The sequence below is a fragment of the Eleutherodactylus coqui genome, chromosome 9, assembly GCF_035609145.1.
Source record: "Eleutherodactylus coqui strain aEleCoq1 chromosome 9, aEleCoq1.hap1, whole genome shotgun sequence".
Lineage (NCBI taxonomy): Eukaryota > Metazoa > Chordata > Amphibia > Anura > Eleutherodactylidae > Eleutherodactylus > Eleutherodactylus coqui.
Genome location: NC_089845.1, coordinates 139,351,490 through 139,376,998, shown reverse-complemented (window position 1 = coordinate 139,376,998; position 25,509 = coordinate 139,351,490). Strand labels below are relative to the sequence as shown.

At 45.8% G+C, this 25,509-nt stretch overlaps 1 protein-coding gene across 3 annotated transcripts in view; it reads left to right on the top strand.

Annotated features, from left to right (window-relative positions):
- C9H8orf34 (chromosome 9 C8orf34 homolog) overlaps window positions 1-25,509 on the top strand; it is a 311,372-nt gene that overhangs the window by 76,004 nt on the left and 209,859 nt on the right. For all 3 annotated transcript variants that reach the window (XM_066578559.1, XM_066578558.1, XM_066578560.1), the window contains exons 3-5: window positions 2,285-2,416; window positions 22,027-22,155; window positions 24,585-24,613. In XM_066578559.1, coding sequence (XP_066434656.1) covers window positions 2,285-2,416; window positions 22,027-22,155; window positions 24,585-24,613 — 290 coding nt within the window. The remainder of the gene's footprint in view (window positions 1-2,284; window positions 2,417-22,026; window positions 22,156-24,584; window positions 24,614-25,509) is intronic.

Here is a 25,509-nt window from a genome sequence, read left to right as displayed (position 1 = left end):
TGTCCAAGTTATCTATTTTTCTTTGAAATCCAGCTACCCATGCTAAATAAAACAATAAAACAGCTAATTCACACCTCTCGCAGCAACACCGTTGTATTCCGCACCGCAGCTGCGGGTCTTCCCTGTAATGTGCTGTTTACAGGCTGCTGCAGCCAATGACAGGCCTCAGTGCTCAAAGTCTGTCATTGGCTGCAGCAGCCTGTGATGTCCTGTACACAGACTGGCTGCAGGGAAGGCGCAGGACACAGGGGGGAAGGTATGTTTTAGCTGTTTTAATGTTTTTTTTTTTAACAGGGGCAGCTGGATTTCAAAGAAAAGTAAGATCATTTGGACAACTCATATTAAGTACTTTCAATACAGTTTTGCAAACACCCTGCTCATATAGATGGTGTCCATCTGGATATCTCTATTCATCAGATAAACAGCCAATAAATGAGGCCTCCTGCAGAAAGCCATATCACTGCCTCCATAGGCTAATTCAATCTTATCTGCTCTGACTACCAGGGCATATGCACAACATTGATTAACCACTAAAAAAGATAATTAAGTCACTAGATCGTTAAGTACAAATGCCTTAGTGGTCAACACCACAGTCATGTGAGGCAGATGGCAGTTCTAGTTATTTAATGATCGCATCCGCTTGCCCAGTAAGTCACAGATAGTGCCCAAACATCCAAGCTATAGTAAATTCATAAACCTCAAATAAGCTTGTGTGGCGGACTCCGGCACTCATCACACACACAGCATGTAATACCTTACATAACCTGGTTATATGGAATTCCATTGTACAGTAGTATTGATTCACAAAGAATTGGCATGTCAAAATATCCAACTAAGAACATGTGTAAACTAAATAAATACATTTTGTTATTTGTATAGTGCCAACTTATTCCGCAGCGCTTTCAGCTAATTTATTTATTACCCCATTTATCTAAGTAGATCGCGGCAGGGAAAAGGTTCACAGAGGGAGCGCGCTCCCTCTGTTACTCCAGCCAGCTCTCGCGATAACATCACGAGAGCCCGGCTGGTTGCTATGGCAACAGGACGCCAGGTACCGGCGTCCTGTATTGCCATAGCCTGTGATCGCTAATGTAAGCGATAAGGCATGGCAGGAGAGAAGTCCTGCCATGCCTTATCGTAGCGATCATCAGTGCTGCAGTAAAAGTCCCTCAGAGGGACACAGACTGTGTGAAAAAAAAGAGAAAAATCAAGTACAAAAAATAAAAAAGTAAAAATAATGTTAAAAAAACCTTTTTTATGCTTTTTCTCATATCAGCATAAAAAAAAAAAAAATTTGAAAATCCCACATATTTGGTATCGACGCATCCGTAACAACGTGTACAATACATTGAATGCACTTATTATCCTGCGTGGCAAAAAGCGTAAAAAAGATGTAAAAAAACTGAGTCAAAATGCTAATTTTTTGCGTTTTGCCTCCCAAAAAACGCAATAAAAGTGATTTTAAAAAACATGTGTACCCCGAAACGGTACCAATAAAAACTACAGCTCGTCTCGCAAAAAATAAGCCCTCAGAGAGCTCCGTCTATGGAAAAATAAAAAATAGCACTTTGAATGCAGTGAGTTTAGAAAAAAAAAAATTATTTCCAAAAAAAGGGTTTTTATTGTGGGAAAACCTAAAAAAAATATAAGAATTTTGGTATCGTTGTAACCCTACCGTCCCGAAGAAAAAAATGTGGTGTGTCATTTATGCTGCATAATTAATGCTTTAAAAAAAAAAATCTATGGCAGAATTGATGCGTTTTCTCTCCCTACGATCATAAAAAAAATAATAAAAGTTTAACAATGTAGTCTATGTAACCAAAAACGGTACCAATAAAAACTACAGTTCGCTACGCAAAAAACAAGCCCTTATACGGCCGCATCGACGGAAAAATAAAAAAGTAATGGCTTTTGAAAAATGGAGATGAAAAATTACCAAAAATCGTTTGGTCCTCAACACCAAAATAGGCCGTGTCCTTAAAGGGTTAAATACTGATCGTTCAATCACTCTCCTCCACTTATACAGCTAATGTGAACGACTGAACGATTTCTCATTTGAACGAGCCAACAATGTATCTGCCTGCATAAACAGGCTGCCCAAGCGAACTCTGGCATCATTGGCTCGTTCAAACGATCTATCGTATGGTGTGAACAGAGTCTTACTAGACTTTGGAGCCGATAGAAAACTTTGTGGTAAAGGGTTGCTTTGATCTTCTTGACATTGTTTCTATTGACATTGCCGTACTTAATATGGACAACTCACAATGCACTTTATTTTCCACAGAGTACAAAGGGATGAGGAGGGATTTCAGGAGCTACGACAAACCCTGGCAAGTAAACGCAAAGAAGCCAAAAAAGTCAAAGAGCGATCTTGCAGTTTGTAACATTTCACCACCATCTCCTGAATCTAAATCTTGTAAGTCTAAAAGTAAAGAGCTGTCCACCTGCAGCTTACTCCCCTCTGCCCATGGAGAATACATAAACGCGCCGCAAAACTGAACATTCACATGTATAGGGAAGTTGTGAGAAAGAGATGTTGGCTGAACGGGCATTTGACCAACAGCTATGAGAGGAGTATGGGCACCTAGACACTTCTGCATTATTGTATTCCTCTGTTGTTCTTCATAGAAAGTTATGAGTAAGTAGACAAGTGTATGTGTTACCATTTCCCTTGTCAAAAAGTTATATCCTTACAGAGTCTGATACTGTCAGTTCTGATCGGACAACATTTGAGTATGTAGGGACGTACTGAATTCACAAGATGATTGGTAAAACCCAAGCCTACCAGGAGCTTCTGGAAATGGTTCAGATATTGTTGGTCAACCAATTTACTCATCAAAGTATCAACGTGTTTCGGGCTTGGAGCCGACTTTTTAGACTTTCTTGATAAAGGGTCCGGTCCAGGCCTGAAAAATATTACTTCTTCGCCAAATAAATTGGTTGACCACTGACATCCGAAGCTTGTGTGGTCTTCACTGAAGATACAAAAGCTTGTAGTGACGATCACTTACATTGCGGCTTGATCTTCAAAGCCGGTTGCGTTCTTTGGAACAATTATTTATGGTCTGTTTATTTTGGTCCATTTGTGAAGCGCCTTTTGTTTTGAACATTCTGAAACCTACCGAAAGAATAACTGAGGAATAGTAGAATGCCGGGTTAAAAAAAAATCAGGCTCCAGAATTGAATGAAGAATACAGGTGTTTACTAAAGCGATCGTGTTAGGAGAAACTTTTTTTTCAAATACAGTAAACTTCACCTAATCACCATAAGCTTCACCAAATTATGGTATTTCCTTACACAATTTTCACAGTACTGTTTCTTAATGTGATTTTGTAATAATGGTTTCCATCAGGTTCTCGTCACCTATTATGTTATTATGTATCCAGACAGTTGGTCATTACTCCTTATTGTAGAAACTGAGACATGATAACTAGAGATGAGCGAACGTGTTCTTCCGAGCTTGATATTCGTGCGAATATTAGGGTGTTCGGTATGTTCGTTATCCGTAACGAACACCATGCGGTGTCCGGGTTACTTAAACTTTCTTCCCTGAGATGTTAGCGCTTTCGCGAGCATCGCGGGAAGTTCGTTCCGAATAACGAACACCCGAACATTTTGGTGTTCGCTCATCTCTAATGATAACACTTGACACTTCTAATCTGTGTGACTGCTCTTCATTTTGACTCTGGATAGAGCCCTAAATCTGACAACCCAATGAAAGAAACTGTCAGTTTCAGATGAAAAAGATCTGTGCTGTAATTGCTGTTGAAGAAATGAGCGGTACGGTACAACTCAGTATTATTATGTTATACTTGCTACTCAAAAGCAAAGATACAGTGTAAGGATTGATATAGATGCATAGAGGGGAATGCAAGAATATCATTCTGATTAACTAACACAAAGGCCTGAAGTCTAAAGAATGAGATACTTGATATTATTATATGACCAGCTACACTGATGGAGTGTGACACCCAGAACTGCAACTAGATGGAAAGAATGCCTCTGTAGTTCTACCTTTTCAAAGGCAGCTGTCCAATATCCTGCGGCCGGACTCACACGAGTGGGTCAGATTCCGCATGCGCAGTGGATTCTGGCTGCAATCCCGCCCGGTGATCCTGCGCACCTGCTATTACTGTACTGCAGATGACCGCGGAAGCTCACAGGCAGTCATGCACAGTATTTTTGTTTATTTGTATTTCCCATGCCGTCACTTAGCGAAGACGCTCTTACCTGCAGCCCATACCCAATGTGAGTCAGACAGCCTCCATTGCTGGATTCTACGCAAAATAGAGCATACTGCGATCTTTCTTACATTTGCAAAATCTGCAATTCGTATCCGCTAGTGTGAACGGAAAAGCGAAAATGCATGTCTTTCAATGCCTGCGTTTTACCGCACATTGTCCGTGTGGATGGCAATTGCGGAATCCGCAATACAAGTCCGCCCGTGTGAGCCCGGCCTAACAGGCCTTGCAGTATAACAAACCAAACCAGATTCTTTTCTCTAATGAAAAATATCATGTATGGACAGCTGTTTCAGGGTTCCTGCCCCTCATCAATGGAGGGCAGGGTTCTGATTGGCTGGGTGAGAGGCTGTTGATGTGGGTTTGGGGGGAAGGGCTGTTTCTCCTTGTGGAGACCACCAAGCTGACATAGGCCTTGTAAAGCTCCTCTGGGAAATAAGGTGTACAAATAGGAGATGGAAAAATGCCTCTGCAGCACCCCCTATTGGAAGTGCTACCTTACCCTAGTCATCTCGCAAAGCTTGTTAGAAGGTCTGACTTACAAAGAAGTTACCTGCAAAAGATGGCACTGCAGAGGCATTTTGGAAACTGTACAGTAGATCGTTGCAATAGTGACTTGTGGTTCTCTTTTTTTAAAAACTATTATAGAAAAATCCAAAACAATTTACAAACATAAAAATGAAAAATGTAAGAAAAGATCTACTGGAATAGAGAGAATTGTTAAGGGTCTTGTTGGGTTACTGGACAACTTTCCTGCTGTAGCCCCAAGTGTCTTAAATTAACAATGAGTAGTACTTAGCTATCTTTTGCCATGGGGATCTAGCGGCGTTGCCACTCTGTCCTTCAATGTGATTGCTGTGATCATGATGTCACCGGAAGTCAACTGACCTCTGCAGCCAATCAGAGCCTGCAGGGTCACTGTTCTGAAATCCTGGCATCATGGCACCCAATTGTGAGTGCTGATTCCAGGTGCGAGGTGATGCTTCAGTCTCCTGGTTTGGCTGCAACAGTCATGTGACTTCTGCTGACGTCAGCTTCACATTAATCATTGGGAGGATGTTGGGGCAACGGCGCTGGTTTCCCGCAGCAGAAGATGGGTGAATACTGCTGTTTTTGTTATTTTAAGGCATTTGGAGCTGTGGCAAGAAAGTTGTCTGGTAACTGGACAACCCATTTAGATAAAATGAAGACCAGCAAGATGTCAAAAAAGCAGCAAAGGTGGAGACAGAGACTTATTACCAAGGACAGTAAAATTAACACTAAACTGTTCTTCAACTGTGTAAATAGCAAGAAGATTAAAACGGCAAGTGTTGGCTCTTTAAAACGTAATGAGGGAAAAATAGTAGAGGGGGATGAGGAGAAAGTAAATATGTTAAGTACTTTTTTTTGCTTATATATGCACTCAGAAAAATGAAATGCAGGGTGATAAAGTAAACTCTTCATTAAAGGTCACCAGTATAACCCAGGGAGAAGTGCAAAGCCTCCTTAAAAAGATTAACCCCTTAATGACGCGGCCCCTTTTTTTTCCATTTTCGTTTTTTCCTCCCTCCTTTAAAAAAAACGTAACTCCTTCATTTATCCACGACATCGCTGTATGAGGGCTTGTTTTTTGCGGGACAAGCTGTTTTTTTTAATGGTGCTATTTAATGTACCTTATAATGTACTGAAAAACATAAAAAAAATTCTAAGTGGAGTAAAATGAAAAAAAAAAACACATTCCGCCATCTTTCAGTGCGTCTTGTTTCTACGGCGCACAAACTGCAACAAAAACGATATGATAACTTTATTCTATGGGTCAGTACAATTGCTATGATACCAAACTTGTATGGGTTTTTTTTACATTGTACTACTCTTTTTTTTTTTTTTTTTTAGACATTTAATTTTTTTTCAATTATTTTCTGCGCACAATAACTTTTTTATATTTCTGTTGACGGGGGTTGAGTGAGGGCTCATTTTTTACGGGATGTCCTGTAGTTTTTGTTCGTGCCAATTTAGAATAGATACGACTTTTTCATCACTTTTTGTTGCGTTTTTTTCTAGGAGACAGGGTACCTGAAAAACTGCATTTTTGGCGTTCTTTCGGACGACGTTCACCATGCAGGGTAAATAATGTGCTACTTGACAGTGGCATTTAAAGAGTTAAAAAACCTACTAATTGACAGTGGCGTTTAAAGGGTTAATAGGCACAATCGGCCGTACGGCCGATTGCAGCTATTGCCCGCGGGTGCCAGCTGTAATAAACAGTACGCGCTGTATGGAGACCTTTCTTCATACGTATCCTGACGCTCCAAGACGTAAATGTACGTCCTGGAGCAGGAAGGAGTTAAAATGAATAAATCATTGGGTCCCGATGGCATACCGAGTTTGAAGAGAATTACGTAATGTGATAGACAGGCCTTTGTTTATTATGTTTAAGGGATCTATAATAACGGTGTCTGTTCCATTGTATTGGTGCATAACAAATGTAGTGCCAATATTCAAAAAGGGGTCAGAAAGCGAACCTGGAAACTATAGACTGGTAAGTCTAACTTTTATTGTAGGTAAAATGTTTGAATGGTTTCTAAGAGATGCTATCCTGGAGTATCTCAAGGAAAATTGCTGTATAATTCCATATTAACATGGGTTCATGAGGGGTTGCTCCTGTTAAACCAACCTAATCAGTTTCTATGAGGAGGTAAGTTCTGGACTGGACTGGGAAGAGTCATTGAATCTGGTCTTTTCCAAAGTGTTTGGCACTTTGGCACATAAAAGGTTGGTATCTAAAATGAGAATGCTTGGTCTGTTTGAGAATGTGGGTAAGTAACTGGCTCAATGATAGAGAGTGGTTATTAATGGCACATACTCTGTCACTGTTACTAGTGGGGTACCATATTATTGGGCCCTATTCTCTTTAATATATTTATTAAAGACCTTATGGAGGGATTCTACAGTAAATATTAATATTTGCAGATGGAACAAAAGTATGTAAAGTAATTAACACGAGAGGACAGTATATGGTTGCAAATGGATTTGGATAAAGGTCCTTTTACAGGGAAAGGTAATCTTTCAACTGGATGGAAAGATTTAGTGATGTATTTGCATAAAGTAGTAATGTCTTCATTTGCATGTAAAATGACCTTCTTTTTCCTCCAGGAGTTGTTTGCTGAGCTTGGAATGTTTAAACACACGCCCAGCTGTGTAAACATCTGTCAGCAGATCCCATTGTACTCCTCTGCAAAGCAAAACAAATCGAGTACACTGTATCCTGCAGTCTTTTGAAAGATGAGCAAAATGCATTCAAATGGAATATATTTGCTCAGTGTTTGAGCCGCTGAATGATGGATTTTATGCAGAGCTAAAATCCAATGTTCAAACAAAAAGTGCACGATGCCCGCATTTACATGTAACGATTAGTGCTTATTTTTGGCTGTTTGGACAAATTTTGAGTGATAATCGTTGTGTTTAAAAGGGCCTTATGTTGGAGACTTGGGCAGGAAAGTGGCTATTGAGGTTTAACACTGATAAATGTAAAGTTCTGCACATGGGCAGAGAAAATACATGTCACCAATATACACTAAATGGGAAACACTGACATGGAAAAGGACTTTGGGATTTTAGTTAACTGTAAGCGTAACTGGAGCAACCAGTGTCAGGCAGCTGCTGCCAAGGCAAATAGGATCATGGGGTGCATCAAAAGAGGTCTAGGGGCACATGATGAGAACATTGTTCTTCCTCTTTACAAATCACGGGTCAGACCACATATGGGATATTGTGTACAGTTTTGGGCACTGGTATGCAAGAAGGACATATCAGAATTTGAGCAGGTTCAAAGGTGGGCAGCTTAGGTAATAAATGGAATGGGTGGACTACAATACCCAGAGAGGTTATACAAATTGGTATTATTCACTTTAGAAAAAAAGATGGCTGAAGGGGGACCTAAAAACTATGTATAAATATATTGGAGGACAATACAGAGATCTCTCCCATCATCTATTTACACGCAGGACTGTGACTATAACAAGGGGGTGCCCCCTACATCTAGAAGAAAGAAGGTTTCTCCACCAACATAGAAGGGGGTTCTTTACTGTAAGAGCAGTGAGACTATGGAACTATCTGCCGAAGTTCAAAGGGGTTTTTTATCCAGGGATCATTCTGATTGCCAGATTGGAGTCGAGAAGGAATTTTTCCCCTAAAATAAGGACAATTGGCTTTTACTAGAGATGAGCGAACACCAAAATGTTCGGGTGTTCGTTATTCGTAACGAACTTCCCGTGATGCTCGAGGGTTCGTTTCGAACAACGAACCCCATTGAAGTCAATGGGCGACCAGAACATTTTTGTATTTCGCCGATGCTCGCTAAGGTTTTCATGTGTGAAAATCTGGGCAATTCAGGAAAGTGATGGGAATGACACAGTGACGGATAGGGCAGGCGAGGGGCTACATGTTGGGCTGCATCTCAAGTTCCCAGGTCCCACTATTAAGCCACAATACCGGCAAGAGTGGGCCCCCCCCCTCCCAACAACTTTTACTTCTGAAAAGCCCTCATTAGCATGGCATACCTTTGCTAAGCACCACACTACCTCCAACAAAGCACAATCACTGCCTGCATGACACTCCACTGACACTTCTCCTGGGTTACATGCTGCCCAACCGCCCCCCCTCCCCCCCACAGCGCACACCAAAGTGTCCCTGCGCAGCCTTCAGCTGCCCTCATGCCACACCACGCTCATGTCTATTTAGAATTGCGTCTGCCATGACGAGGGACCGCAGGCACACACTGCAGAGGTTGGCACGGCTAGGCAGCGACCCTCTTTAAAAGTGGCGGAGCGATAGCCCACAATGCTGTACAGAAGCAATGAGAAATAGAATCCTGTGCCACCGCCATCAGGAGCTGCACACGTGGGCATAGCAATGGGGAACCTATGTGCCACACACTATTCATTCTGTCAAGGTGTCTGCATGCCCCAGTCAGACCGGGCTTTTTAATTCATAGACACAGGCAGGTACAACTCCCTATTGTGAAGTCCCTGTCGACCCACAGCATGGGTGGCTCCCTGGAACCCACTGGCGGTACACAGAAATATCCCATTGCATTGCCCAACACAGCTGAGGTAGTAATGTCGTGCTTAATGCAGGTGGGCTTCGGCCCACACTGCATGCCCCAGTCTGACTGGGGTTCTTTATAAGTGTACAGATGTAGTAAAAACTCCGTGTGCACCTACAGCATGGGTGGGTGCCAGGAAGCCACCGGCGGTACATAGAAATATCCCATTGCATTGCCCAACACAGCTGAGGTAGTAATGTTGTGCTTAACCCTTTCCAATCCAATTTGTATATGGTTTTCCTAGGGGGCTTACTCTTTTTCTGCTGTTATACAACGGCGCTATATGCTGGCTAAAGCCAGTACTGCATGAGCTGACACGTAGGATAGGCTCCGACAGCAGAGAGGCTGGCAATATACAGTAAGAGAACCCCGACGGACGTCTACCAACAACGGAGCTGTACAGCCTTAAACCCTAATGTCTTCACAGGTCACACAGTGGACTGGAAAGGGTTAATGCAGGTGGGCTTCGGCCCACACTGCATGCCCCAGTCAGACTGGGGTTCTTTACAAGTGGACACATGTAGGTTTAACTCCCTGTGGACCCACTGCCTGGGTGGGTGCCAGGAAGCCACCGGCGGTACATAGAAATATCCCATTGCATTGCCCAACACAGCTGAGGTAGTAATGTCGTGCGTAATACAGGTGGGCTTCGGCCCACACTGCATGCCCCAGTCAGACGGGTTCTTTAGAAGTGTACAGAAGTATTAAAAACTCAGTGTGCACCTACAGCATGGGTGGCTCCCTGGAACCCACCGGCGGTACACAAAAATATCCCATTGCATTGCCCAACACAGCTGAGGTAACGTCAGCTGTAATGCAGGTGGGCTAAAAATTAATTTGATTACACTGTAGGCGAGGGCCCACACAAATTGCTGTATCAACAGTACTAATGTACATCCCAAAAATTGGCCATGGCCAGCCAAGAGGGCAGGTGAAACCCATTAATCGCTTTGGTTAATGTGGCTTAAGTGGTAACTAGGCCTGGAGGCAGCCCAGTGTAACGAAAAATTGGTTCAAGTTAAAGTTCCAATGCTTTTAAGCGCATTGAAACTTATAAAAATTGTTCTGAAAAATTATTTGAGTGAGCCTTGTGGCCCTAAGAAAAATTGCCCGTTCAGCGTGATTACGTGAGGTTTCAGGAGGTGGAGCAGGAGGAGGAGGAGGAGGAATATTAGACACAGATTGATGAAGCAGAAATGTCCCCGTTTTGGATGGTGAGAGAGAACGTAGCTTCCATCCGCGGGTGCAGCCTACGTATTGCTTACGTATCGCTGCTGTCCGCTGGTGGAGAACAGAAGTCTGGGGAAATCCAGCCTTTGTTCATCTTGATGAGTGTTAGCCTGTCGGCACTGTCGGTTGACAAGCGGCTACGCTTATCTGTGATGATTCCCCCAGCCGCACTAAACACCCTCTCCGACAACACGCTAGCCGCAGGACAAGCAAGCACCTCAAGGGCATACAGGGCTAGTTCAGGCCACGTGTCCAGCTTCGACACCCAGTAGTTGTAGGGGGCAGAGGCGTCACCAAGGATGGTCGTGCGATCCGCTACGTACTCCCTCACCATCCTTTTGCAGTGCTCCCGCCGACTCAGCCGTGACTGGGGAGCGGTGACACAGTCTTGGTGGGGAGCCATAAAGCTGGCCAGGCCCTTAAAGACTGTTGCACTGCCTGGGATGTACATGCTGCTCGATCTACGCACATCCCCTGCAACATGGCCCTCGGAACTGCGCCTTCTGCCACTAGCGCTGTCGGCTGGGAATTTTACCATCAGCTTGTCCGCAAGGGTCCTGTGGTATAGCAACACTCTCGAACCCCTTTCCTCTTCGGGAATCAGAGTGGGCAGGTTCTCCTTATACCGTGGATCGAGCAGTGTGTACACCCAGTAATCCGTCGTGGCCAGAATGCGTGCAACGCGAGGGTCACGAGAAAGGCATCCTAACATGAAGTCAGCCATGTGTGCCAGGGTACCTGTACGCAACACATGGCTGTCTTCACTAGGAAGATCACTTTCAGGATCCTCCTCCTCCTCCTCCTCCTCCTCAGGCCATACACGCTGAAAGGATGACAGGCAATCAGCCGGTGTACCGTCAGCAGCGGGCCAAGCTGTCTCTTCCCCCTCCTCCTCATCCTCCTCATGCTCCTCCTCCTCCTCCTGTACGCGCTGAGAAATAGACAGGAGGGTGCCCTGACTATCCAGCGGCATACTGTCTTCCCCCGCCCCCGTTTCCGAGCGCAAAGCAGCTGCCTTTATGGTTTGCAGGGAATTTCTCAAGATGCATAGCAGAGGAATGGTGACGCTAATGATTGTAGCATCGCCGCTCACCACCTGGGTAGACTCCTCAAAATTACCAAGGACATGGCAGATGTCTGCCAACCAGGCCCACTCTTCTGAAAGGAATTGAGGAGGCTGACTCCCACTGCGCCGCCCATGTTGGAGTTGGTATTCGACTATAGCTCTCCGTTGTTCATAGAGCCTGGCCAACATGTGGAGCGTAGAGTTCCACCGTGTGGGCACGTCGCACAGCAGTCGGTGCACTGGCAGCTTAAAGTGATGTTGCAGGGTGCGCAGGGTGGCAGCGTCCGTGTGGGACTTGCGGAAATGTGCGCAGAGCCGGCGCGCCTTTACGAGCAGGTCTGACAAGCGTGGGTAGCTTTTCAGAAACCGCTGAACCACCAAATTAAAGACGTGGGCCAGGCATGGCACGTGCGTGAGGCTGCCAAGCTGCAGAGCCGCCACCAGGTTACGGCCGTTGTCACACACGACCATGCCCGGTTGGAGGCTCAGCGGCGCAAGCCAGCGGTCGGTCTGCTGTGTCAGACCCTGCAGCAGTTCGTGGGCCGTGTGCCTCTTATCGCCTAAGCTGAGTAGTTTCAGCACGGCCTGCTGACGCTTGCCCACCGCTGTGCTGCCACACCGCGCGACACCGACTGCTGGCGACATGCTGCTGCTAACACATCTTGATTGTGAGACAGAGGAGGAGGAGGAGGAGGAGGGTGCTTTAGTGGAGGAAGCATACACCTCCGCAGATACCAGCACCGAGCTGGGGCCCGCAATTCTGGGGGTGGGTAGGACGTGAGCGGTCCCAGGCTCTGACTCTGTCCCAGCCTCCACTAAATTCACCCAATGTGCCGTCAGGGAGATGTAGTGGCCCTGCCCGCCTGTGCTTGTCCACGTGTCCGTAGTTAAGTGGACCGTGGCAGTAACCGCGTTGGTGAGGGCGCGCACAATGTTGCGGGAGACGTGGTCGTGCAGGGCTGGGACGGCACATCGGGAAAAGTAGTGGCGACTGGGAACTGAGTAGCGCGGGGCCGCCGCCTCCATGATACTTTTGAAGGACTCCGTTTCCACAACCCTATACGGCAGCATCTCAAGGCTGATGAATTTTGCGATGCGGACGGTTAACGTTTGAGCGTGCGGCTGCGTGGCGGCGTACTTGCGCTTGCGCTCGAACACTTGCGCAAGCGACGGCTGAACGGTGCGCTGAACTACACTGCTGGATGGGGCCGAGGACAGCGGAGATGAGGGTGTGGGTGCAGGCCATGAGGCGGTAGTGCCTGTGTCCTGAGAGGGGGGTTGCATCTCAGTGGCAGGTTGGGGCACAGGGGGAGAGGCAGGGGTGCAAACCGGAGACGGTGAACGGCCTTTGTCCCACCTTGCGGGGTGCTTGGCCATCATATGTCTGCGCATGGTGGTGGTGGTGAGGCTGTTGGTGTTGGCTCCCCGGCTGAGCTTTGCGCGACAAAGGTTGCACACCACTGTTCGTCGGTCGTCAGGCGTCTCTGTGAAAAACTGCCAGACCTTAGAGCACCTCGGCCTACGCAGGGTGGCATGGCGCGAGGGGGCGCTTTGGGAAACACTTGGTGGATTATTCGGTCTGGCCCTGCCTCTACCCCTGGCCACCGCACTGCCTCTTGCAACCTGCCCTGCTGATGCCCTTGACTCCCCCTCTGAAGACCTGTCCTCCTGAGTAAGCGTTGCACACCAGGTGGGGTCAGTCACCTCATCGTCCTGCTGCTCTTCCTCCGAATCCTCTGTGCGCTGCTCCCTGGGACTTACTGCCCTTACTACTACCTCACTGCAAGACAACTGTGTCTGATCGTCATCGTCCTCCTCACCCACAGAAAGTTGTTGAGACAGTTGGCGGAAGTCCCCAGCCTCTTCCCCCGGACCCCGGGAACTTTCGAATGGTTGGGCATCAGTGACGATAAACTCCTCTGGTGGGAGAGGAACCGCTGCTGCCCAATCTAAGCAGGGGCCCGAGAACAGTTCCTGGGAGTGTTCCCGCTCCTGAGCAGGTGTCATTGTAGTGGACTGAGGAGGCTGGGAGGAAGGAGGAGCAGCAGACAGAGGATTCGGATTGGCAGCAGTGGACGGCGCAGAACTGCGGGTAGACGATAGGTTGCTCGAAGCACTTTCTGCCATCCAGGACAGGACCTGCTCACACTGCTCATTTTCTAATAACCGTCTCCCGCGTGGACCCATTAATTGGGCGATGAATGTGGGGACGCCAGAAACGTGCCTCTCTCCTAATCGCGCAGCAGACAGCTGCGACACACCTGGATCAGGAGCTTGGCCTGTGCCCACACCCTCACTTGGCCCTCCGCGTCCTCGGCCACGTCCACGTCCACGTCCTCTAGGCTTACCCCTACCCCTCAGCATGCTGTATTACCAGTGATTAGATTTCCCAGGCAGGAAATAAATTGGCGCAAGACTGCAGGCCAAATATAATTTTTGCCCTTTTTGGAAAACGAAAGGCCCCACTGCCTCTAGTGAATGAATTATCTAAGTTTAATAACTGTGCTGTGTCCCTGCTTATGTGTCACAGAACGTGAGGGTAGCAGAGTTATTATAACTCTTGGAGAGCAGGTATTTTTTTTCCCAATTAAGGAAAGCAAATGGCGAACCCAGCAGTAAAGCGTAGCTGGGTGCGTATGATTTAGCAATGTTTTTCACGCAGCTCACACGTCTACACAGGCGTAAGGACGGACACAGGCTGGACAAATAGATTTGTTTTCAGTTTTTTCCCACCAACAGGCAGCACTGCGTATATTCAATGAACCTGCGAAGTTTAATAACTGCGCTGTGTCCCTGCTTATGTGTCACAGAACGTGAGGGTAGCAGAGTTATTATAACTCTTGGAGAGCAGGTATTTTTTTTCCCAATTAAGGAAAGCAAATGGCGAACCCAGCAGTAAAGCGTAGCTGGGTGCGTATGATTTAGCAATGTTTTTCACGCAGCTCACACGTCTACACAGGCGTAAGGACGGACACAGGCTGGACAAATAGATTTGTTTTCAGTTTTTTCCCACCAACAGGCAGCACTGCGTATATTCAATGAACCTGCGAAGTTTAATAACTGCGCTGTGTCCCTGCTTATGTGTCACAGAACGTGAGGGTAGCAGAGTTATTATAACTCTTGGAGAGCAGGTATTTTTTTTCCCAATTAAGGAAAGCAAATGGCGAACCCAGCAGTAAAGCGTAGCTGGGTGCGTATGATTTAGCAATGTTTTTCACGCAGCTCACACGTCTACACAGGCGTAAGGACGGACACAGGCTGGACAAATAGATTTGTTTTCAGTTTTTTCCCACCAACAGGCAGCACTGCGTATATTCAATGAACCTGCGAAGTTTAATAACTGCGCTGTGTCCCTGCTTATGTGTCACAGAACGTGAGGGTAGCAGAGTTATTATAACTCTTGGAGAGCAGGTATTTTTTTTTCCCAATTAAGGAAAGCAAATGGCGAACCCAGCAGTAAAGCGTAGCTGGCTGCGTATGATTTAGCAATGTTTTTCACGCAGCTCACACGTCTACACAGGCGTAAGGACGGACACAGGCTGGACAAATAGATTTGTTTTCAGTTTTTTCCCACCAACAGGCAGCACTGCGTATATTCAATGAACCTGCGAAGTTTAATAACTGCGCTGTGTCCCTGCTTATGTGTCACAGAACGTGAGGGTAGCAGAGTTATTATAACTCTTGGAGAGCAGGTATTTTTTTTTCCCAATTAAGGAAAGCAAATGGCGAACCCAGCAGTAAAGCGTAGCTGGCTGCGTATGATTTAGCAATGTTTTTCACGCAGCTCACACGTCTACACAGGCGTAAGGACGGACACAGGCTGGACAAATAGATTTGTTTTCAGTTTTTTCCCACCAACAGGCAGCACTGCGTATATTCTATGAATAATAACTGTGTTGTGGCCCTGCCTATACAATTCTTTCCCTGCAGTATCAATGGAGGGTGCAATGCTCTGCAGAGGCGATTTTGAGAAGCCCAAAAAAAATGCAGCACAGCCAACAGCAGCCTGGACAGTACTGCACACGGATAAATATGGCCCTAGAAAGGACCGTTGAGGTTCTTGAAGGCTACACTCACTCCTAACACTCTCCCTGCCTATGCAGCACTTCTGTCCCTAATGCCAGGTGCAACGGTCTGCAGAGGCGATTTTGAGAAAAAAAAAAAAATCCCACTGCTAACAGCAGCCAACACACAGCTATCAGTGGCCCTAATAAGGACCTTTGGGGGGTCTTGAAGCCTACACTAACTACCAATTCTTTCCCTACAGCAGCTCCGGTATAAACAGCACTGTCCCTCATCTAACTCACACCGCATCTGAGGCGAGCCGCGGGAGGGGCCGACTTTTATATTAGGCGAACACCTGATCTCGCCAGCCACTCACAGCAGGGGGGTGGTATAGGGCTTAAACGTTGCAGGGGGAAGTTGTAATGCCTTCCCTGTCTTTCAATTGGCCAGAAAAGCGCGCTAACGTCTCAGGGAAGGAAGTGAAAGTAACCAGAACACCGCATGGTGTTCGTCACGAATAACGAACATCCCGAACACCCTAATATTCGCACGAATATCAAGCTCGGACGAACGCGTTCGCTCATCTCTAGCTTTTACCATATGTTTTTTTTTTACCTTCCTCTGGATCAAAATTGGGGGGTAATAGGCTGAGCTAAATGGACATGGGGCTCTTTTTTCAGCCTTTCACACTATGTTACTATGTTAAAGTAGTAACTATTTTAAATCCTACACACGAGAAATAAGCCATGGCACCATAAGCAAAAAAGACTAGAGATGAGCGAGCACGCTCGTTTAAGGCGGATACTCGAGCGAGCATCGGTCTTCTCGAGTAACTGATTGCTCATTCGAGGAAATGTGGGGAGGCAGTGGGGGGGGGGGGGAGCAGATGTGAGCGGGGGGGGGGGGGGGGAGAGATCTCTCTCACTCTCCGCCCCGTTCTCCCCTGCCGCCTCCCCGCATTTGCTCGGAAGAGTAATCAGTTACTCGAGAAGACCGATGCTCGCTCGATTATCTGCCTTAAATGAGCGTGCTCGCTCATCTCTAAAGATCAAATTGTTTCCTTTATATCAAAGTCTTCCCCAATAATATTTCTATAGATTCTGAAAAATTCGCCAAAGATGAACGTGTCCCTTAATGCTACAGTTAATGATTCTTTGTCTGACAGCTGTTTTTCCCTGGCTGTGTCATAGATATGAATGTGTGGCTTTGCCAAACTTTCATGCATTTAAAGAGGTAGGTTGCAACCGGACAAGTCTGACGTTGGCTTATCTCCGGGGGAACAAAAGTATTTGGTGCTGAAATTCAGCATTTTTATTTCTCCCCACATCACCTGTTATGGGAAGGTTGAGCTACATCAGTCCGTTATCGCTGGGTTTGACGACTCAAGTCTAATGTGTATTGGGACCCTCACCCATTTCTTACGGGTTGTGTATAGATAATGAGAAGTCACGTAAAGCAGAAGCAACCCTCAGCACATGCCGGCAGATTCCAGTAAATGAATTAGCTGTGCAGTGAAGTGGCTTCTACTGAGATTCTCATGTTCCTGGTGATGCAGGTCATTAATATATTTATACAAAGAGAACTGTTTGTTGTGTAACTGGATGAGCGCACTGATAAGTGTATCGTGCAGACTGCCTGGCTGAACTTGCATTTAGTAATTAGTTAAAGCCATAGACTTTGCAGTCTGAGTTACACCAAGTTGGTCCAAACATGAAGTCTTGAGTGCATACATCTAGTTTGTCCAAATGACCGCCCTGTTTGTGCTTCAATCTCTTAATAAAAGAAGGAAAAAGATCAAAACCAAAAATTAATTTCCAGAGTAGATTTTGATGATGTGTTAATGGTGCGGCACATAAGCTACACCATTACTGCAAAACCGCATGTACAGTAAATGTGGTTTTGTGATTTTCATTGCAGTCACGGTGATGGTTTGCAATTACTTTGGGCTCTCTACTGCACCATTACTGTTTCTTGTGTGAATGCATCCTTCCGTTCTAGAACATTTGACTGGAAAGACTCAGTTCAGATAAATCTACACTTAAATAATGAGTAGATGTGGGAAAAGTATAAAGCCTATAACCTTCTTACAGGTCTGTGCAAGTTGGATCGTAAGAGGAATGCCCTAGATGTGCATGAGGTCACCACAGGACCTCTTATTCCATAAAGAGGAACATAGAGGTTTTTCTGTTGCATTCTGTACTTACCCATGTTGTGGGTCGAGGTGGGGTGACGCAAGATTCAGGTTATGATGCGGCACATGGACTAACGAAAATATACAATATTTATTTAAGAACACGGAAATAACAGTAAACAATGGAATAGTAATGAGAAAGGAATTGAACTTTTACCTTAGGCCTCCTTCACACAGGCTTTTGCAGAAACTCTGTGTTTTTCAGTGCTGCGTTTACTGCGGTTGCAGCAGCGCTGTCATGCATTTTTCACAACGTTTTGGCTGCATTTTCAGCTCAGCCAAGGAAGCTGAAAAAAAAAACAATCACCTAGCTGGCTCCGTCCGGGTCTCTGCCACTGCTCTCTGGAGCTCTGGGCACTTGTTATCGCTGACAGAGAATCCTTTGCTAGTGACAGGGTTTGAAGACCTCACCTCCAGCAAGAGATTGCTGTGTTCGGCTGAGCCCGAGGGCTCAGCCAAACACAGCCAGCACAGGATGCACCAATCATAGCCATTCATTGAATGGCCGTGATTGGTTCATCGAGTGCTGGCTCTGATTAGCTGAGCCAGCGCTTGAGGAACCAATCAGAGCAATTTTTTGCTGGAGGCGGGGTCTTCAAAACATATCACTAGCAAAAATATTCTCTGTCAGTGATAACAAGTGCCCGAAAGCCTGCCCAGAGCTCTGGAGAGCAGCGGCAGGGACTTGGACAGCGCCAGCTAGATGAGTATTACTTTTTGGGGGGCGGTCGTGCAGCTAGCGTTTGCATTTAGCTCTGTTTAGTGCTTGCGTTTAGAACATGCATCGCTGTCAAAGCACAGCGTTGAAGACGTTGTGTTTTGACGCTTGTCTGAATAGCGCCGCTGAAATGAATGGGAGCGTTGTACAGTGTTTAGCACAGCACTGAAAAGGCAACGCTAAACACTGTACAAAGATGCCTGTGTGAGAGAGGCCTTAGACACCACGAACTAGGAACCTTAACATAATAGTAGCTTCTGAACAATACCATTAACACTTTACCAATATTAATACGGTCTCAAAAATTACAGAACATAACTGTCAGTGTCTCTGTTATCAACACCTCAAGCACCTCCTGAGCCTCCAATTTACTTTTCCCCTTGTGAAAATATCTCGATTAGAGATGAGCGAACACGTTCGGCCCCGCCCCTTTTTCGCCCGAACACCGAACTTTGCGAACACCTCGGTGTTCGGGCGAAAAAGTTCGGGGGCCGCCGTGGCAGCGCGGGGGGGTGCGGCGGGGAGTGGGGGGGAGAGGGAGAGAGAGAGGGCTCCCCCCTGTTCCCCGCTACTGCCGCCCGCGCCGCCGCGCATCTCCCCGCCCCCCGGCGGCACCCGGACACTTACGCGCGAACACTGCAGTGTTCGCTAAAGCCGGTGTCCGGGTGCGGATGTGTCCGTAACGGACACGTTCGCTCATCTCTAATCTCGATCCATGATTGGGGCATGAAAGAGAGAAATTTGACAGCAATCCTATGTCCTTAGTACAATCTCTGCCCCCTGCAGCCGGCCTGCTAACTAATTATTTCTAATCCTTATGGATGCACACCAGGACCGTATTTAGCTCTAAGGACTTGAAGTCCCTTGCCTGGATTGGCTTCTTTCTGGGGGCAGCTACTTAAAAAAAATTAAACATTTCCTTCCCCACTGGATTTCCTATCAAAACTAGTGTGGGGTGGGGAAGGGACGTCTCTCGTGACACAGATGGTAGCTTATAGTTGTTATCACTTTATCATCAGCACAGGCGGGCACTTCTGCAGGGACGCACGGAGGATACAGTGTGTACCCTGAATCCTCCTCCCCCAATCCTTCTTCCTTGGTTCTTCTGATACTCAGAGGTACGTAAGTGTAAAGAAGATGAGAGTAGGATCCGCTATGCACATTGTATCCTCTGCTGGTCCCTGCCACAGGGCCCACCCATATTGATGACAGAAGAAGCAATAACAACTAGAGGGTTTTAAAATAAAAGTTAAAAATGTTTGGATATTTGGTCAGAATTATAAAAAGGCCAATAAATGTTGCCGCAAAGGGACCACCATTACTTGGGAAGGGGGTCAGGCCAGAGACACAGAGGGTCCACTGTTAAGAGAGAACATTCATTATTTATTCTGCTGTGTGGTTCCATTCAGGACGGAATCCCCAAATCCGCGACAGAAAGGAATGGAGACATTCACTTGTATTGTGACAGGGACACCTCTCTGGTATAGAATAACATAGTTGACCGCACTGTTCTGTACTCAAACCAGAAACTAATGGAAACCTTGTAAAACGGATGCCAACGGGATGTCCGTTTCAAAATATAAGTGAATGGCTCTATTCAGGGAATCAGTCACAGCGCTGTTTTTTGCAGCTGTCACAGTCCCCCCCAATGAAAGCACACAGCGTATTAAATAATGCTGTTTGATAGCTTCCTTACTTGGGGATGCAGTCAGGGACTCAGGAGAACTAATGTTACTTGGGGAGGTGTTCAGTGGCACCGAGAACCATGATTACTTGAGAAGGAGGGGTCAAGAATAGAGAGGGTCAGGGATAGATGTAGTGGCCCAGAGTTTGGGGTCCCCTCCAGCACTTTGGAATGCATGTTCCATGTATGTCTTGTGTCATTATCATGACTGTTGTATGAGTCAGTATTATGTGTATTAACACTTCCAGGCAGGAAAGGGCTAATGTCTGGAAAACATATCAGTTTGTCTAGTCTAATTGTGTATTGGTCGGTGTGCAGGTGATGAGTTCTGAGTGAGGTGTGAAGGAAGAAGATTGTGAGCTGGAGTTGGGAGTTGGAGTTGGTCGACGATGGAGATTGAGGAGAGATGGGCTGCTGCTCCTGCCAGAGTGCAGCAACATCAGGGTTTTGGAACCCAGGACAAGCTCGAGAGGGCATGGGTGTGAGTGCGCAAGAGTTTCTATTCAGAACCCACAAGTCTTGCAAGAGCAGTGAGTAGAGGTGCATTTGCATACAAAGATGATCACTGAGTGATCATTTTGTATAAACTACTACTCCATACTAATGCCTATTAATACCAATTAGTAGCCTGTGAGCTGCCAGGAGCTGTATTCAGAGAACAGACCACCCACTGTTCTCTGAATAAATTCTCTTTGTTCTGCCATGGGGCTGACAGCTAAGACAATGTAGTATAAGTTACCAATGGATAGATCAGAACACGGAGGATTCTTCATAAAATGTCCATCTTTATTCCTCAATACTACACAGAGTTGCAACGTTTCGACCCAGACAGGGTCAAAACGTTGCAACTCTGTGTCGTATTGAGGAATAAAGATGGACATTTAATCCTCCGTGTGCTGATCTATCCATTGGTGACTTATACAGCACCTGCTCCATATGCTATTATATCTGCATATATTGGTTGTGCTGCTATCTACACATCTACAGCTAAGACAATGTAATCAGGGCTCCCCTGGCAAAACACTGTGCGGCCCTTCTTATCAGTTGTCCTGCCGAACGATGGATTTTATGTCAAACTGAAATTCATCGTTCGGCAGAAAAGTGAAAGAGGGGCACATTAACACACAAAGATCATCGCACAAAAGATAGCTTTTGAGTGAATTTCAGCGATAATCATTGTGTCTACATGGGCCTTAACTGCCTGATGTTAATTACAAGTGTGAAAGAGTTCTAGGGTCCATCCAGTTAAGAGAGTTTCTTCCAAGAGAGACAGATCCAACAGATAACTGAGACTGTGGATGTATATATCTTGGGAAACCTGAACTGCACGAGTGTAAGGAAAACAGGCGAGGAATGTAAGCCCACTGCAGTAGGAGCATAGAAAGACCACTGTTACTTGTCAAGAGTCATGGGCACAGAAGGACCACTGTTAGTCTCTGTTCACACTATTGTTATGGCTTTCCATCACTGTGTTCAGTTTATCAATCGCACATTGTATATATGAGATTTCCTCCTACAACCAGTGTTTCGATGACAGAACATTTCTGGCTTATGGTGCATTCCATTTGCAAGGGGCCTACATTCAACAGATTTGCTTTGATGTGTAAAAATGACCCTGCTTTGCAGAAGTGTTGCCGCTTTTACGAAAGTCTTTATAAAATTAAGTTAAAACCACAAGAAAACTGTTATATGTGAATGTAGCCCAATATTTTCTTATTCTAATTGAGCCTTTATAAATATATGGTTTACAATTTTTTATGAATTTTATTTTCAGTGTTTTTATAATATAATTTTTCTTGATTTTTCAGTGCCCAGATCTATTGAACACCCTAAGTGGGACTGGCGAACAAAGCCAGAAAGTCGAGATTTTGATGAGTTAAACCACATCCTCCAAGAGAGCAAAAAACTGGGGAAAGCTCTGGAAAATTTGTCACGGAGTAAGTCCAAAACACGTGTGTATGTATGTATGTATGTATGTATGTATATGTGTTGTGATAGTTTATCCTCCAGGGGAGGGCGGCAGCGACACAAGGGAGTCCAAGTAGTGGGTAAAGTCACTCCAAGCTTTATTTTGTGCAGCACACTCTAAGCACACAACATGAAAAGTCCATAGAATATGCACCGCACAGGCTGCTCAGGTTCACGCAGACACACCAAAGGAAGCTGCACCATGCAAGGTACTCAGTAGTTTTCTCCTCAGGCTGCCTTGTCTCCACAGGGCTCAGTATTAGGCCCCATTCTGTTCAATATATTTATCAATGGACAGCACAGCAAAATATCAATATTTGCAGATGACACAAAATTATACAATATAACCAATGCAACAGAGGACAATGTACGGCTACAAACGGACCTGGATAAGCTGGGGGCTTGGGCAGAAAAATGGCAAATGAAGTTCAATGTTGAAAAATGTAAGGTTATGCACATGGGCAAGAGAAACGGATGTCACCAATGTACACTAAATGGGGTACTGCTAGGGAAAAGTGAGATGGAGAAAGACGTGGGGGTACTAGTGGATTGTAGACTAAACTATAGTAACCAATGCCAGTCAGCTGCTGCAAAAGCAAATAAAGTCTTGGGGTGCATTAAAAGAGGGATAGGGGCGAGGGACGGGAGCGTTATTCTTCCACTTTATAAGGCACTTGTCAGGCCTCACATGGAATACTGCGCACAGTTCTGGACATCGCTGCTCAGGAAAGATGTTACAGTGCTTGAGGGGGTTCAAAGAAGGGCAACTAAACTAATACATGGAATGAAGGGACTGGAATATCCGGAAAGGCATCAAAATTGGGATTATTTACCCTGGAAAAAAGACGATCAAGGGGTGATCAAATAACTATGTATAAGTACATGAGGGGACAACACATGGATCTCTCCCAGGATCTGTTTATACTCAGGACTGCGACGGTAACAAGAGGGCATCCGCTACGTCTAGAGAAAAGCAGGTTTCACCACCAACACAGAAAGGGGTTCTTTACTGTAAGAGCAGTGAGACTGTGGAACTCTCTGCCGGAGGATGTGGTGATGGCAAAATCCATAGAGGAGTTTAAAAGGAGACTTGATGTCTTTCTGGAGGGGAAGGATATTACAGGATATAAATCTTAGGTTAATTGTCAATCCTGGTATATAGGCAGGTAGGAACTATTAGGGGTTGATCCAGGGAACAGTCTGATTGCCATTAGGGAGTCGGGAAGGAATTTTTCCCCCAATAGGGCTAATTGGCTCCTGCCTCTTGGGGTTTTTTGCCTTCCTCTGGATCAGCAACACAGGAGGATAAACAGGCTGAACTAGATAGACATTGTCTTCATTCGGCCTTACATACTATGTTACTATGGCTTCCTGGAGCTGCAGCCTTTTATGCTCCAGTAATGAGGTCAGGGCCTATAGCTGAGCTTCCAGAGAACTAGGGTGAAGTTGTGGACTGGACCGCCACCCTGTTCAGACTAAAAGCCTGGCAGGGAGGTATACTCCATCCACAACTTCACCCTTCAAATGCCTACAGTGTATATATTTACATACAAAAATAGTTATTGTTTTCTGCTAAAATTAACTCTGCCCCCCGCCCCACCCCCCCATAAATTCATGACTATGCCCCCGAGTTTAAAGGAGCTGTCCAGTTGTAAACTATTGATGGCATATCTTTTAAAATAGCTCCTCAATAGTTGATGGTCAAGGCTCGACTACCCAGGATCCTCGCTGTTCCCCGAGCTGTTTTGCCCATCCACTGAGCTGACTCTGCAGAAAGCACACCTCTGTTTGCATTGCAGTGGTCAGGCTTGGTATTACAGGCAAAATTCCCATTCAATTTAGTGGGATCTTGGCCTGCAATACCAAGCCTGACCACTGCAGTGAGAACAGAGGTTTCTGCTTCCTGCAGAAATGTGATCTTTCATCAGGCATACCGGCCCAGAAAACAGCTATTGGGCATACTATTGATGACCTATCCTGTGAATTGACCATCAACAATTTACAACTGGACAACGCCTTTAATTTCCCAGCATGTCTACATAATTGTCAAACAATATAAATGAGCACAGCTTTACAAATAACCTTTTTTCCATTAAAGGGGATTCCCCATAACATACAATTGCTTAACAACCTCTCTGTCCTTCTTGGTTGCTGCTGACCAGTACATGTGACTGCTGCAGCCAACCATTGGCCACAGCAGTAACCTTCTATAGCTGGCGATTGGCTACAGCAATCACATGTCCCATCAGCAGCAGCCAACCAGGAAGGACAGAATGGCTGTGAAGCAATTTCGAGTCCTGGGAAAAACCCCTTTCAATTTTTAGAGTAACTTTTTTTGTTTTTGTTTTTTTACCCAAAAGAGAAATGTTATAAACTTTTTGAAATTTGTTTTCCACAGGTATTGCAGTCACAGATGAATTGGAACAGGTAATATTGACCTTTACAACATGAGGTCCCTATGGAACTATGAGCTAAAGGCAGTAATCTGCCAATGACTTCTATTTCTCCTCATAGATTATTGAGATGGATATTTGTATTCTTTACAAGCGTTTTCTGAAATATTGCAGTTTTAGTGTTTCAAAACGCCATTCTTCTGCCGTCTAAAGGATATTTGTCAGTTCTGATGGATTTCATTAGAGAGTATATCATCTCAGGGCAGTTCCAAGTTGCCAGCCGTTGATGGCACTGATGTAATATTGATAAGATGATTGGGCGTTTTTGGATTTGGATTTCGAGATACTGATACTTTATATCTCTATTTTGGATCCGTCCTGTTTAAAATGTTCATAATAGGATCTGGAAATCTAGAATTCAATCCTAAATGTTTCTTGTAATTTTAGATTTTTAGTTGTCCATTTGCTTGATGATGAAGTAATGATCTTACATGCCATAGAGATATGTCAAAAGTTGGTATTGATGTTCGTCAAGTGATAGAGATGAGCGAGTATACTCGCTAAAGACAATTGCTCGAGTGAGCATTGCCTTTAGCGAGTACCTGCCCGCTCGAGGCAAAAGGTTCGGGTGCTGGCGGCAGGCAGGGAGCTGCGGGGGAGAGCGGGGCGGAACGGAGGGGAGATCTCTCTCTCCCTCTCTCCCCCCTACTCCCTCCTGCTGACTGCCGCTACTCACCGCTCCCCCGCGCCGGCACCCGAACCTTTCGTCTCGAGCGGGGGAGAGAGAGATCTCCCCTCCGTTCCTCCCCGCTCCCTCCTGCTGACTCCGCTACTCACCGCTCCCCCGCGCCGGCACCCGAACCTTTCGTCTCGAGCGGGGGAGAGAGAGATCTCCCCTCCGTTCCTCCCCGCTCCCTCCTGCTGACTCCG